This window comes from Ptychodera flava, chromosome 14, assembly GCF_041260155.1.
Source record: "Ptychodera flava strain L36383 chromosome 14, AS_Pfla_20210202, whole genome shotgun sequence".
NCBI classification, from domain to species: Eukaryota; Metazoa; Hemichordata; class Enteropneusta; family Ptychoderidae; genus Ptychodera; species Ptychodera flava.
The window spans coordinates 12,356,399-12,373,426 of record NC_091941.1 but is presented as its reverse complement, the minus strand read 5'-3'; the positions used below and the strand labels follow the sequence as shown (position 1 = coordinate 12,373,426).

Below are 17,028 nucleotides of genomic sequence, written 5' to 3'. Positions count from 1 at the left end.
TCAGGAATAAGCCATCGTGTACAGAACTCGTTCTTGTGAGAGGAGGGGATAACGGTCATATGTGATGATAAACACGCACACTTATGCCACATTGGTGGGTTTCCCAACCCCAAAACACCACAAGAAAACGTCAAAAACACAAGGGAACTGGTTAAGGGCACAGAAACAATCGAGCATGGTGACATAGCCTTAACTTATACACATTGAGTATATAGCCATGGTATTGAATCGTGTTACCATGACACGTCTGTACGTACCATTGTCGACCTTTAAATGGAGGAATCTGTGGGTATTGATCACCTTTATTGTAATTCGGTTTGCTAACATTCATTATACAACAAAACTTCATGTCCTCCTGCAGGAAGCGCCCGCATTAGTTTATCATTTCCTTCGGCGGTCGGTAGCTCAACTGGACTCCACATTTCAGTTTGCAACCTGGCTTTTTGCCCATTCTTTAGAATCACAGTTCCTTTATCACTATCCATAAACTTTACAAGATAGGCCGATACCCTGGTTTCTATAAAAAGTGATTCCACCGGTCATTACGTAATAAACATACTTTACAATCATATAAAATGGGATTGAATTTTACTATTTTTGATGTTTGAGACATATTCAAAATAACTTAAATTCACTGATATGATCTGCAAGTATAGAACTATATAATTATTGTTATTTACTTTCACAGTGATTTGATATAGCGGGTTTCATCTATCAGCGATATCGATGCAATGAAGCCTCTCAGTAACTGATGTTTTTACAGAACACTTCTTAACCTGCCGCTGAGATGTATATCTGGTTTATGAAAGTGTTCGATTTACGGAAATTTGTGTTTCAGCGATGACCTAAGAGGATTGCAGTGGAAGGATCCAATGGAGCCGGGTGTTTCAAATCTTGTAGGACACTGAGGCATATTCCGTACTTTCGTAACTTTTTTACAATGCCTATGTCCTGTACTTTGTACACAACATGATTTGAACTAATTTGGGATCATGATGGTATTTTAAGGTTAAAAATATTTTTACGGTCACCCACCCCTCTTTTTTTACATTTTATTAAGTCTTTGGCATTTGTACGGAAATAATAACTCCTTTTCCGCTGCAGGAATCCTGAACAAACTGAAATGACATATTACGTATTATTATCCGAAAGAACTGTTCAAATGCTGATATAATTATATAACATTTTATGGCCCGTTCGTAAATCGAGAAAAAAATATTGGGGTTTATATCCCAAATAGTATGTTTTCTTCTTGTTGGCTGTACGTATTTACCGGTAGTTTAGGAAATAAGCAACACTTCTACAGATATATGGAAGTATAGATAAACATGCGGTGTTACATACATAAGTATACGTTTGCACACGTGACCGAATACATTGTAGATTTAATATCTATCTTTCCATAGATTTAATATCTATCTTTCCATATATCTTCATGCACAATAAGTTATATATTATAATATATACATATCTTCATGCATAGTAAGTTATATTATATATACAACATCGATGCTCATATATATATATATATATATATATATATATATATTATATATATATATAAACAGATTACTTCAAGTACAAAGTAATGAAATCTATTACTTAAGTTTCATGCATCTTGCAATCCTCAGATAGAGTGAAAGGATTTCTAGCTCGACACTCTTACATATTGATTGGGACGAACCATTCTATTTGTAGGTAGTGTTAAAATTCGATAAATAATATTTGTTTTGGTGGCGACATTTTGAAACCAACTCAGAGCGTTTGTTAACAGTGTAGATTTGTCAGCATTGATAATGTGCACTGTTAAACAAACGCTCTGAGTTGGTTTCAAAATGTCGCCACCAAAACAAATATTATTTATCGAATTTTAACACTACCTACAAATAGAATGGTTCGTCCCAATCATATATGTAAGAGTGTCGAGCTAGAAATCCTTTCACTCTATCTGAGGATTGCAAGATGCATGAAACTTAAGTAATAGATTTCATTACTTTGTACTTGAAGTAATCTGTTTATTTATAACGCCCTGCTTTTGCATTGAGCACTGTATTTCCCTCGAGGACATCTGTATACTTCGATTATATATATATATATATATATATATATATATATATATATATATATATATATATATATATATATATATATATATGCGCGTCGCGATATTTAGGCCAAAAACAGAAAAAGAAATGTTTCTGGTCAGCGCGCGCGTCACTTGAACAACAGCGCGTCACCCTTTTTTTCTGTTTGTGGCCGGCGGCCGTGGCTGACACCAAACCAAAATGGCTGAAGAGAAAGAGAAAATTCTTTTGGGGGCATGATCAGTGACTGCATGAACAGTATATATGTGACTATATTGATAAAACTATACAACTGCCCCTCCTCCCTCCCTTGAGGGAAAAAAAAAAAAAATAAAATTCGCGTCGCCGCACCATTTTTTAAAGAAAGACCTGACAAGAAACATTTTTTTTTTTTTTGGCCTTACCATATTTTTCACCAGTAGTTATCATTTGCCTGACTACATTTCACCACGACTATAATAGCCATGGCGGTAATGTTCCTGTTTGTCCCCAGACCGTCTGTTGCGCTTGTCTGTCAACCAGTCTGTTTCAAATGAGACTCCCATGTAGAATATGAAACTGTGGATGACTCAGTTCTTGTCTATGTAGATTGACATACTGTATATCGAACACAATGATGCTGCACTGAGATTCCACAAGTGCCTATGGCGTATTACTGGTTCAGTCATGACACAACCACACAGACCACGATACTGTGAAGTCTGTCTGTGCTCATTGGTTATTCGTTTGTGCGTCTTTGTTGGAAATACAACTCAACCGTGAAAGGTTCCTGTTTGAACGTTCACCATGTAACATTTCTCTATGCTGACAACTCTTAATACAGACGTCTGGTCCACTATACACTACCTGAGGATCTCTGTGTGGTTGTACGCAAATGGAGGTGGGTTTTGCAGTTTCACGTGTTGTATAACCGCACGCCAGGATAAATGATGTGGCACGTTAAGTGACGTGTTCAGAGTGTATTGACATCACTATACGCTGTTGTCATGTATCGGCCCGCGCTCTTTTTTTGTCCAGTTACCTCCGTACGGTTATCAATTCAATGAGGGTTGGGAGCAAGATAGATTTGCATACCCTATATCGATTGGATGTTTCTCGCGCCTACCGATAATTGGTACTGACTACTAAGGGAAAAACTGTCACTCACGTTCTTTGACGAGAATCTTTACTTAGCGGGCATCTCTGTGGGACCTTCGTGGACAGGTACAAGCGCTGTAGAATGGGGAAATCCAACTTGGTCAACGGTTTGTTCTACGTCGCTTGTGCTATGGCCTTGGGCAAGCTCAATGTCTTTTGTCAGGAGACAGATGTTATTGCGAGGACACGGAACGGTAAGATACGCGGCAAAAGTCTCGACGTCCTTGGAAAGCGAGTGGACGCGTTTCTCGGTATTCCGTACGCACAACCCCCTGTTGGAGAGCTCCGATTCAAACCACCGGTCCCGACATTCACAATCTGGGAAGAAGTGCGTAGTGCAACTGAGTTCAGTGCCGCTTGCTGGCAGTTGAACGATACCTCCTTTGGCAATTTCTCAGGTAGCACTATGTGGAACCCAAATGTCCCCGTGAGTGAAGACTGTCTATACCTGAATGTGTGGACGCCTCATCCTAGGCCGAGAAAAGCGGCCGTAATGGTATGGATACACGGTGGTTCACTTATTAGCGGTACAACGTCACTCGAAATATACAATGGAGCAACTTTGTCTGCTATTGAGAAAGTGGTTGTTGTATCCATGAACTATCGACTTGGTGCCCTTGGATTTTTAGCCATGCAGGTTGACGGAGCTCCCGGTAATATGGGTTTCATAGATCAATTAACTGCCTTACAGTGGGTGAAGGACAATATCCAATATTTCGGAGGCGACCCGGACGAGGTAACTTTATTCGGCGAGAGTGCAGGGGCTGCCAGCGTAGGATTTCATCTGCTCTCGCCGGTTGGGGGAAACACGTTTAAGAGAGCTATACTGCAAAGTGGCAGTGCCAAGGTACCCTGGGCGATAACCAGCGATGATGAAGCGATGAGAAGGGCTCTCCTTCTCGCCAAGAACGTAGGCTGTGGTAGTGATCACGGCGCGCGGAACTTCACGACTGATGAAGTGGAGAAACTGTTAGCCTGCCTCCAGTCAAAATCAGTCGAAGAGATCGTTGCCTCACAGTACATCATTGACGGGCTTGACGCAATAGGCACGTTTGCCGGTGTTGTTGACGGCAAATACGTGAAGCAGTATCCAAGTGTGTCGATGTCCAAGCATTCCTTTAAGCAAGCATCTGTCCTCATCGGAACGAACAGAGACGAGGGTACCTGGTTCCTTCCTTACTATGTGTCTAAATATTTTTCATTGGCGGCTCCAACGATGAACAGAAGTGCTTTTACAGGCTCCATCGAGTATTTTCTCAATCGAGAAAACAGTCTTGTCCACGACGCTGTCGCATTTCAATATACTGATTGGTCTGACCCGGACGACCCTGCGCTTTTGTTGGAGGGTATCAGCGGCGTTGTTGGCGATGCAGCAATTGTCTGCCCGACCATAGAGTTTGCAAAGTCCTACGCCGAGGCCGGCAACGACGTGTACTTGTATTCTTTTGAACAGCTTGCCGCGAACAGTCCGTGGCCAGAATGGTTCGGGGTCATCCATGGAGACGAGATTGCGTATGTGGTGGGTCAACCTCTCCACCAGGGTCACGGGTTTAGCGATACGGACAGGCTTCTAAGCCACAGAATCATGAAATACTGGGCAAACTTTGCCAGGACAGGGTAAGTTACCATGGTTACAGGGCTTGCACACGTTTTGCGAATGTTCACGCTTTCGATTATAAAGTAGCACTAAACAGAAATATGAACATTCAATCATTTGAGAATTTAAAAATCTGCATGCGTTTTATATATTACTCTTATTTTATAAAGGGCCAGTAGCTGTAATATTTTACGATTTTTCACAATTTCTGTTTTGTATGTCAATTACAAATTCTTGTTCTGCTCCCCACAGCCTGTCGACACACGCACTACCTAGTTAGCCTATCAATGGCGTCTGGGGATATGTTCCGCTCCACTGTCTATGGTAAAATGCACTGTTATTGTTTACATCATTTGCATACCAATCAGGACAAGAACTGACTGGTCAAGGACAACACATGTTGAGACTTGGCCAACAAGCTAAATACGGTGTATCCAAACACATGCTTCGGGGATTGGAACGAGAAATTGCAGTTGACATTAAAAAAAAATTGATATAAAAATCACCCAAAGTTACAGCTGCCGACAAATACAGGAAAGGAACGAAATAGCGTAGAATAATTACACGCAAGAGTTCGTTCTGAAGTGGGCTTCTAACCAAACTGCGATCACAGTTAACTTAGATTGAACGAACTCTGAAAGATTTTCTCTGGTGTCCATAACTAGCATTTACCACATTGAACGGAACGACAATCAAAATAGCTATTCAGCTGGAAGGCAAATCGATCTTTGGGGTCTGTCACACGTGTTGAACAATGAGCATTACTCAACGTAATTTATGGTAACACATTTTACACTCCATCACCCCGTCGGCGGAATGCCACAACAAGTCAAAAGGTTGTCGCCGCCATTCTTGATGGGTCCTTGAATTCTCCACTGGACACATTTCTCCGTTTTACTCCCTTCATCAGACCTATTTCTCCGTTTGATATCTGTTGACGCATTTTTACATCGATTTCAATTTCGTTGGAAATTACTTGTATTATGGGGTAGGGCATACCGTGTCTACTGCCTTAGTCCAACGTATTTGAGCAGTTGACATACAAACTTCAGCATGACATAACTTAATGCAACGGAATGAAAGTACGTTCCCCAATGAACTGTTACCAATGTTTTTAATAAGATCTTTTAGTTTTAAAGCAAGGGCAACGTTACAGGGCAGCCCCATCAATTTACTCTTCGTATCTTTAGATGAGGTGATTGATTGATACCGAGGGAAAAATCGTGGAGAAAAAGTTGACTATCAGCTCATACCAAGTTATATTGGCAAGCATCAAGTTTCCTGACTGTAAATAGCTACGAGTGTAAACTTGTGTGTGCAAATATACAAAATCCGATAGCCAATTTTCAAATATGACCCTAGCTGCGCCCATACAATAAACTTTGCAATCTGTGCTTGCATTCTGAACGGTTAATACTAGCGTCACTATACTGCGCATGCGTGGGTTAAACTGAGCAATGGTGCTCCGTCCGCTCTTTAACCTTGCAGGGTCGAAGACGTACACGTAACGAGCTGAGATATAAAAAAATTCTGGTCACTAATTAGGGCCACCAATTGTACAATTTATTGATCTTCATTAAATTTAGTATGTTTTGTCAGCATGTGTCGACGCATGCTGGATATGACGTAAACGAGCGCCCATTAAAATGAAATAACACGACTGACCGTAATGTTGCCGAGCTATCAAAACAAACAACTGAGATTAGGCAATCAGCAAGTTATTGTGAAAGCACGCCAGTTGTCCGCGATCCGCGAGAAAATTTTAGCAAAGTCACGGAAGAAACATTAGATTTCTTTTGTAAGTACCTTAGTGACCACGGTACATTTGTCGGTCACTTTCTCATTAAAACTGAACGTCGCTAGAGTCTGATATTTTGGTAAAAGTCATACATGGCGTGGGTAAATCTGCATCATATATTACATCATATATTACGTAGCATGTGACGGTGTCAACTGCAAACTTCATAAACTTTAAGAGAACTCCTCCAAGCAACTCGCTGTATTCCCAAATGAAAACAGTGGGAAAGGTGTTGTATCAAATTTCAAAGAAAGAGCGGACCCTGAAGCACAAACACCTTTTAATAGAGACCTGCTAAGCCAGAGCAGCACAAATGTCTCGATATATTGGACGCAAGACTTCAAGCTTTCTTTCATGGATACCGTGAAACATCGAGACACATACATCATATATTTTTCCTCCTGGCAAATTTGATCATGAAGCCCAAATTTACGTTCACAGCTAGCCAACTCGACGTCGGATTTGACAGGAAACATTCCTCGCAGGCGTGTTGGATATTCTCAAACAAACTGCTCTGTAACATTATAATAATGTGCACTTACGGCCGAAGGGTTTGAATTTACGGAGGAAATGTGTTAAAGTCTTGGAATTTGAAAGCACAGGCTGTCTCACATACATGGGCTTGCTGACACAACTGTTGTCAATTTCAGCAATCCAAACAAGGCGGAGGTTGATGACATCAGCAACGACGTCGACGAGTGGCCCAAATTTGACCTGGAGAAGCAAGAGTATTGTATTTTGAAAGGCGACGAAACCCAGCCCTCAGTGGGTCGAACACCTAGGCCTGAACAATGCGCCTTCTGGAGAGAGCTATACCCCAAGTTATCGCCGCTTGCAGGTAAGAACTCGCAGTTGAATGAACTCATAAGCATCATGGAGTTTTTATGTTTTTTTCACGTTTCTTCGTTTTGTCTTTTCCAGGAGGCACGTGTCTAGAGCATTTAGAAAATCCTCGCCACTAGAGCATAAGTAGGCCGCCGCCGCCGCAAACGTTCCCCATCACAGAGAAAGCCGCCGGGAACTACAACTCACATGTTCGTTGCGTAGGGTTGTGAAATCTTGGCGCTAGTTGTAGGGGGATCGCGATGGAAAGAGGGGGTGCGTTTACAGCACAGTCCACAAAATTGAGAAAGTTTTGATGTTAATTTCACTGTCGTCACAAGCATAAAAGTCACGTGACTCAACTTAGGGACGGACCATTAGATCTTGGGAGGGGGTGGTCAAAAACAGAAAAAAAAAAATTTTCAGAGCAGAAAGTTAGGAAAAAAAAAATCTTCAAACTAGTTTGCAAAATAAAAAAAAAATAAATAAGAAGACAAAGGCGTAAAAAAAAAATCTGCAAAAGTCTTTAAAATTTTGAATTTTTTTTAGATTTTACCGACAGTAAGCAACTTTCTGTATTTTTAATACATCCTCCCGGCACATTTTTAATTTTGATTTATACATTTAGAGTGACTGTATCCCTTATACTGGAAGTTGTGATTATCTTATCTTTCAGGACTTTTGTATTCTGATCACTTGAAAATTATGAAATTATAGAGCCTGTTTTCTACTTGTTTCCTGCGTACAAACCAAGCAGGTACACTAGGTAAAACATTGAAACTATGGTATGGTTGTCAAGACAGAAAGTTGTATTTGCCTTTTAAGATCAAGGTTAACAGATGCAGGCCACATCAGTTTCATTTTTTTCACAGCATTTTATTACAATGATGAATGCAAGAATGGGTGAACAAGTAGAAACACGTCAATATGATAAAACAACATATCAAGTCATTATGTATTATTTTGCTTTTAAAAAGGCATTTTCAATTCTTTTTCTCAAAAACAGCCTCAAACAAGTCATTGACAATGACATAGTCCCCACTTGTAAAAGAGTATAAGTCTTGATGGGGAAGGGAAATGTGGTCATTAAGAAGTATACATGGAGTGTATAAGTTCACGTCTATGGGCACATAGGTTTATGACATTTTTCCCAATTTATAACAAGAGGCATGTCTAAGTTATGGTTCTAAATCGGGAAAAAGATCAGACCTCTAGCTGTGTTGGCTAGCCAAGAAATACATATGTGCATAATAAATGAGGTACGAGATGTGAAATCTTAAGGTCTGATATCCTATCAAAATTGAAGCGTATAGAACTTGTGGATTACTGAGTTATGCATATATATGTATATTCAAGGTCTAAGGTCATCAAGGTCACGTGACATTTTGAAAAAAAAATGTATTGCTAAGTTATCCCTATATACCAAAAATCAGACCTCCAGCTCTATTGGCTCGCTCAAAATTAGATATGTGCATAATTAATGAGGTACAATATGTGGCGTCATAAGGTGTCCCATCATACCATATATGAAAGGTTTGGCACTTGTGGTTACTGAGTTGTGGACAAATATGTATATTTGAGGTCAAAGGTCACCAAGGTCACATGACATTTTGTCAAAAAAATTGTATTGCTAAGTTATCCCTATATACCCAAAATCAGACCTTTAGCTCTATTGGTTCGCTCAAAATTAGATATGCACATAATTAATAAGGTACAATATGTGGCGTCATAAAGTGTCCCATCATACCATACATGAAGGGTGTAGCACTTGTGTTTACTGAGTTATGGACAAATATGTATATTTGAAGTCAAAGGTCACCGAGGTCACGTGACATTTTGTCAAAAAAGTTGTATTGCTAAGTTATCCCTATATACCAAAAATCAGACCTCTAGCTCGATCGGCTTGCTCAAAATTAGATATGTGCATAATTATTGAGGTACAATATGTGGCGTCATAAGCTGTCCCATCATACCATACATGAATGGTGTAGAACTTGTGTTTACTGAGTTATGGACAAATATGTATATTTGAGGTCAAAGGTCATCAAGGTCACGTGACATTTTGTCAAAAAAATTGTATTGCTAAGTTATCCCTATATACCAAAAATCAGACCTCTAGCTCGATTGGCTTGCTCAAAATTAGATATGTGCATAATTACTGAGATACAATATGTGGCGTCATAAGGTGTCCCATCATTCATTACATGAAGGGTGTAGAACTTGTGGTTACTGAGTTATGGACAAATATATATATTTGAGGTCAAAGGTCACCAAGGTCACGTGACATTTTGTCAAAATATGTGAGATATCTGCGTGAACGGATGGACTCACGGATGGACTCACGGACGGACATGACCCAATCTATAAGCCCCCTAGATTTCATCCATGGGGACTAAAAACTGTGTCACTGCATCCTTTTTGCAATATGAATACGATGAGAAACTAAATTTTTATTTTTCTTGGCCTTATACATGGAGTCTATGGATTGCCTTATACATGGGAGTCTATGGACTGCCTTATACATGGGAGTCTATGGAGACTGCCTTATACATGGGAGTCTATGGAGGTGAAAACTAAAAAGTCCTCTAACACGGCCAAATTTGATCGCATTCTGAAACAAATCGACGTGCATCTGTATGGGGTAGGGTACTATCCTTGTGCAAAGTTTGAAAGAAATTGACCTGGGCATGTCTGAGATATCTGCGTGAACGGACGGACGCACAGACGGACGCACGCACGCACACACGGACGGACATGACCAAACCTATAAGTCCCCCCGGACGGTGTCCGTGGGGACTAAAAACAACAGCAACACATTTTTTAACATTCAACAATACACTACATAGAATGTCATCTACCCAACAAATCCCAACACAAAAACACATAAAAGGGTTGAACTTTGAAAGTTTCTCGATAGCAAATACTGAATAAATCTGCATGGTTAATCGTTTTTGTGTAGCAAATTTCAAAGAAATTGGACAAGCCCTTTCAGAGAATACAGATTTTTTGACCATGAATGGCATAAATTGCCCAAAAAGACAAATATTGAAATTTCAACACATCTATACACATCCAATCAATTTGGACATGCTGCTGCTACAGAGAAATAGATGTTTTGATCAAAAAAGGGCAACAATTGCTCTAAAAACACAAATATGCAAATTTCACTATATTATTTAGCTTATTTTAGCTTCTCAGCTTGTCAAAATCAATTGTAAGTCATGAGATATGCATGATGTTTGGTGGGGTGAATGTAGGCATTTCACCACGCAGTAGAAAGGGAAGCCAGGAAACCAAAATAGTCAATTTTCAAAACTATACGAAGCTACTGAGGAGCAAGAAGACCATGTTTCAGAGGAAGATGTGTAATTCGAAAAAAATGCTCCCAAAGTGCCACCAAATAACACCATTTTTATCTCTATTTTTCAAAAGCTCCAACAGCAGGAGGGGGGACACCCCCTCCTGACCTCCCCCCGCAAAAATACTCCCCAAGTGCCACCAAATAACACCATTTTAATCTCTATTTTTAAAAGCTCCAACGGCAGGAGGGGGACACCCCCTCCTGACCACCCCCCACAAAAATACTCCCCAAGTGCCACCAAATAACACCATTTTAATCTCTATTTTTCAAAAGCTCCAACGGCAGGAGGGGGACACCCCTTCCTGACCACCCCTTGCAAAAATACTCCCCAAGTGCCACCAAATAACACCATTTTAATCTCTATTTTTCAAAAGCTCCAACAGCAGGAGGGGGACACCCCTCTCCTGACCTCTTCCCAGTGACCGCTTGCGTGGCCGCTTGTGGTGCTTGGCACCACATGTTTGCCCTCTTATCTTCAGACAGCAGCGAACTGAAAAAACATTATAAATCTGAAAATTTACTCTGAAAAAAAAAATTTGCACAGCTAATCTCAATTGGAAAAAAAAATTCAGAAATTTACAATAGTAAAAAAAAAATTTTCACAATTTCATTGTGACCACCCCCCTTCCCAAGGTCTACTGGTCCCATCCCTTAAGGAGCCAGTAAACTTTTGATGATTTTTTAAACCTATTTTTGTTTTCGAAACGTCGGGCAACTGTTGCACCACTTCTTTACTGCGACTTGAAGTGGAATGATGCTTTGTCATCACCCGTTTGCTAAAGTCTATCAAGCGTATTTAAATGAAGAACCACAAATATACAATACAGTTTTTCACAAATGCAAGAAATGACAATCAGGGGTACAAAAACAGTTTCAAATTATCGTTTTGTAGATTTTAATAAAACCGTACGTTAATAGTTCAGCTCTTCCCTCATCGAAACTTTTAAAGAATGTTTCTGATTTAGTACAGTGATTGCAGTACACGTTTTCAGCGATGAATTGTTTGCCCTCGGACGTCGTCTTTCCGTTTTGAAAAAAACGTCGTAAGGCTAGAATGCATAGTTGAATTGTTTCCTTGGAATCACTGCTTCTACATTAGCCAATTTGGACTTTTTTGAAGTTGCGACAAAATATACCTCCGTATTGAAACATTTAGGGCATTTTTCTTGTGCTAGATTTTACAGTTTTGTTTTCCTACTTGGAGCAAGTGGAAATGCTCAGATGATTTTCTGTCAACACTGCCTATATGTGTAATGCTTCTACTATTGTGGACAGTTTGTGATATCTAGAGTTTAGCATTGGTCATCAGTAACAACGTAACTTGTGGCAGATTTTGCTGGTTCGCAAAAATAAAAAATTAAAAAACTCGCTCGTCGACTCTGTAGCTTTGCAAAAAAAATATCCGATGAACAATAATTTTCTTCTCTGGCCTAACCCGCCTCGTTTTAGATGGATGAGAGACGCTACTTATTGAAATATCTGATACGAGAAATATAAGCGACTCCTGGAACTGAAATGGTAATTGCTATCTCTTTACGATACTGACAGCCTGAGGATGGAAACGCACCGCAATGCAACTCTGTGAAAGATGTTAACGAGGACCAGTAGACTGAAAAATCTGGTCGTGTATTGGTGCTCAGCAAGCTCTGACCCTGTGGTCGGAGTTGACCGGGTGCCCATACACGACAGAATCTTTCAAACCTTTTGCAAATGTATACTCCTTCAAGACACCTACGTTCTTCATCTGACACACGTCTTTTTAGAATGCCGCATGTTGCCACAAAATCCTTTGGTGAAAGGTCTTTTTCCCACACAGGACCGAAAACTTGGAACAGTCTGCCTGTCAACCTACGCCATATGGATTCATATATTTCATTCCGCCATGCCCTTAAGACACCTTTTTTTAGGGAATAGTGTATTTTGTCCTGCGCCTAGAGCTCCCTTTGAGATTAGGCGCATTATAAATAATAATCTTTACGGCCCTGATACGGCTTTTGCGGCCCGAGGTCGTACGGCGGAAGGGCCCGAGCGTGCGAGGGCCCGTACGCCGTACGACCAAGGGCCGCAAAAGCCGTATCAGGGCCGTAAAGGTTTTATCATATACCTTATGGAATGATAAATATGTAGTTTACATAATATTCAACATAGTTTAGGAGATAAAAATGCGTGCGATATCAAAAATTCATCGCCATTTGTGTCAATTTTCATAAATACGATGGCCGCTTCCCGTCGCGGATTGACATACATAATGACGTCATTTGTTTACCTGCAGAATTCTAGAACGCGCAAAGCAATATACGTACTATTACATGACCACAGAGATCAAGGCTGAAATTGAGGTGTAAGAAGGACAAAAGCGTGATGTCGTTTCTGGTAATTTATACTGAACAGGCACGCACTTAGTATACACAGGATTTCACTAGAATTTAGAAATAAAAGCCGATGTTACCGGCGCGGCTCCACTGTTGCCACGCGCAACTACGATCTGAGCGAGCAGACGTTTTCCAAATCTCGCGCTGGCTTTGTGTACGAATGGAACGTTTGCGGATAGCAACGCGCGTAGTAACCAGAATCGAGATAGTTCAGAAATGCACGCGATTGCCCATATTTGGGCACCGGGCCGGGGCGTGATACGTAAAAAAATGCACGGATCTGAGGGCGCTTTCTCCCATAGCTTTACACAGGCACGTGAATGTAGGTATATGATAATCGTTATTATTATTATTATTATTATTATTAACCAGGTCCCGGCAACGATAGACTGTTAGAGTCACGTGATCAAATGTTATCTCCAGAAGCAGAATAACTACAGGAGAAAGATGCAAGCCTGCAAAATACGAACACAGATATCCCCCATTGCCGACAAAATCTGCGTGAATGTGATAAAAAATATACGCACAGCTTAGTTTTCTTTTCTTTTCTTTTCTTTCAGATGAAAAGGGTTTAAATACGGTGATATGTTCCAGCGTTCGCGTGGAATATGCTATATGTCCTTTGATTCTTTCAATTGTAACTGTGTTTTGGACTGTGATTTGACACGGGTCGCTCAAACTCGCAGAACTGTTCGAGTTGACTCGTCCATCGATCAGAAGAATTCAGCCTTTATTATATACAATTCAGGACAAGCTTGGTTACAGACCACACCTTCAGGACCACTCGACGCTCGTTTCAGGAACTCATATGTGTCAACAGGAAAGAAAGAGAAGCCAGAAAAGGAACAAAATTGACGTTAGATAGGAATTCAACAATGTTTTCAAAGACGCGAGTTATTTAATCCACGTAGAATTTTAAAGTTTTGGATTGCAAGTTCTTTTGTATATGACGTGAATACAATGTTGCACCATGCGCAGAATGAAAATCCAAGTCACGTGAGGGCGCTTTTGAGCTCTGATCGCTCCAAACACGGGAAGTGCATGCGAAATAAGAAAACACGTGAAAAAATTACATTCGTGAAAGAAATACGTATAGGAATACTTTGGTGTGTTCATCACCTGATTCTGTGGTGTGAACGAAATTCGTAGCGATAAGTATTAAAGGCACCCGGGGTACCCGCCTTCACTTATTAGAATTTGGTAGTTTTCTCTCTCTCTCTCTCTCAAATCTACAGATTTTGATTAAAGTGTTACCGTCTTTTGGTCGGAGAGGCGTGCTGGTCAATTGAACTATACTGAGGCAACATGCATTTCGCCTTATGATAGCAGTGATTACCCAATCAAATTGCCATTTCTCAAAACGAAGTTATTTTATCAGTATTTACAGACACAACAAAACCTTATGTTTGCCTAGTGAAGTTATTGTTGCCCGTATTGGCAGCTAAGTACCGTTGGGCCAACATGTCCGTTTTGTCGCACCAACTTTGTTTTGACCCCTACCCTGCGACCTAAAAGTAGTTTCGCATAAGATAAGGCCTGACGGTGTCAATAATGACATGCGTTTTCAACAAAATTATGAAATTCCAGCATGTCAAATTAGCCCGGAACGTGTTCGATGCAAAATTGAAGACTAGTGTCATATTGACCTCTCTCAAATAGAGACCACGACAATTAATTACTTATTTTTTTCACGCCGATTTCATGACCACGGCGAATAGTTCAGTTAATTTATCAGATTCGATAGTAAAAGGTATCTCACATGGTGTTGGACTTTTAGTAGAGGGAGATCCAGTAAGTGAATATTAGATGGAAAAGCATTTTGTAACCAATGCCGACAAATCTGTGCTCGTCATTAGTCTCAGAGTACCGCCTTGAAGATGAATAAGCAGGTATCGTATTACCCATGCCAGGCCTTCGTCCCACAGGAAAGATATGAAATGCGCCACCACGCGTCAATATCCACCCAGGACTTTTGTTTTTACAGGTTTTCTTAAAACCTACATGAACACGAACAAGCCTTGTTTTTAGATCGTTGGACCCTGGACTTTAAGAAACACTTAACAAATTTGCAGAACGTTCAATAACATGCAAAAAAATGATGGCCATAACATTTTTACGAACTAATAAAGCAAAGAAACAAAATGTAAAAAAAAAAACAAGTTTGTAACTTCATCTTTGAAAAAGCTTGGCAGATTTTTCTGCACAGGTAAATACTCTTGAGGTCAACTTATAGATATGCACACATAGGTTGACATGTTCACCACGTGTACCTTTCCCTGGGGATAATGCACATTATCTGTAATTCACAGTCAAACTCTATTCCACTGAATATTTTCTCTTGAAAACTTTTATTTCTCAAGAACAGAACAACACAAAACGCTTGTGTAAAACTATGAATCATGCTTTTAAAAGATATGCAGATGTGAAAAACTGTGTGAAAACTGTTTCTTGTTAAAGGCGTAGTATGTTTTGGATATCAACATATCCTGTAAAATGTCACACACATGAAAAAAATCATTCTTCATTTGCCAAACATGTAAGATTTCTGCCAAAAGATACATGAAAAGAACATATCTGGTGTGAATCAACAAAATATATTTCAAAATGGGACGCTCCTATACCATCCTTTCTGCCAAGTGATAATTTGTCTTTATGGAGTTCACATTTATTTTTGGCATTGGTAGTTCTTCCCAGATGAGACCTATATTGTTTAACGCATAAGAACATTTTTAGTAATGAAAAACTTGAAAATTTGTCTATGTGCACCAAATCCTCACTTGTCAAAAAGAAATGAGCTATTTGGAGGCTGTCTAAATCAGTTTTGGCTCATACAACCACTCCTCTGATTCAATGGGTCAGACTAGCATTACAAACTTGCCAGACGCTGTCCACAACAGATTCAGTCTTTTAACACCGCAACATAGTTTCTGCTGGAGAAGCATTTGTGTTAAAGATTTAAAGACATGATTGAAGGAGCTGAACAAATTTGATAAATTTTGAACATCATAAAACTGACTTCTGGATTGCCATTTGGTTTATGCACCTTTAGCATAGCCGAGGGAAACTTGCAGTATACTTTATGATTGAAACAACTTTTGATGTATACTAATAGACTTTTTTGTAAATACATCTGACTATCAACATTGCTTCTGTAGAAAGTAAAAATGTAGTCCCTGTACAAAGAATAATGTTAGATCAGTGCTAATGCTCATAAGGCCAAAGCAAGTGAATTCTTTGTTTTACATCTGCATACACATAAGTTTTCAATTTCTTATTTGGGGAGGGGATCACATGATTGCAGAATTTTACCTGGGGTGGTTACTCCCAATATTTTCATACAGTAGTATGGTGCGCCCAGTATTAACACATCTACCTTTGAATTAATGAATACTCTAAAAATTGACCCACTAATAGGGATTTCTAAGTAGTCAAATGTTGGGGAACACCTTTAGTTGATTTACCAGTATTCTATTGCAAGTGAAGGCTTTCCTGAAGCATTTCAAATGTCATTGACTTATGTTTAGGATTTTTTCGTGAAAAAATGACAGATCTGAGTGACACATACAAGGACACCTATTGAGGTCACCACCCTCCCCCTTGAATTTTCAATTGTTGGCGATATTCTGTTACAAAACCAAGCACTGACTTTTACACTGCAACAAAATCTGCCTTACAGCAGTCATACAACCATTGAACCATGTTGTGATGTCAAACAGAACTCCTAGAAGCATACAGTTATGGCAATGTGCATGTTGTATAAGAAACTTGTCATGTAAAAGGCAAATTAATTTTGTGCTGAAATTTTGGGTGTGTTTTTCAGACCCTTACCTTCCTACTTTGTGGAATTTTAAGTGAAC

General features: G+C 39.8%; 1 protein-coding gene across 2 annotated transcripts; it reads left to right on the top strand.

Annotated features, from left to right (window-relative positions):
• Window positions 1-2,486: 2,486 nt before the first annotated feature.
• LOC139149386 (cholinesterase-like) lies at window positions 2,487-16,790 on the top strand. 2 transcript variants are annotated; one of them, XM_070721115.1, is made up of 3 exons: window positions 2,487-4,838; window positions 7,267-7,454; window positions 13,732-16,790. In XM_070721115.1, exons 1-3 carry the CDS (start codon window positions 3,304-3,306, stop codon window positions 13,833-13,835), a joined length of 1,827 nt encoding a protein of 608 aa, XP_070577216.1. In that variant the 5' UTR covers window positions 2,487-3,303; the 3' UTR covers window positions 13,836-16,790. The 2 variants fall into 2 exon arrangements, with proteins under 2 accessions (XP_070577216.1, XP_070577218.1); XM_070721117.1 differs by lacking the exon at window positions 13,732-16,790 and adding an exon at window positions 7,538-7,708.
• Window positions 16,791-17,028: the final 238 nt, after the last annotated feature.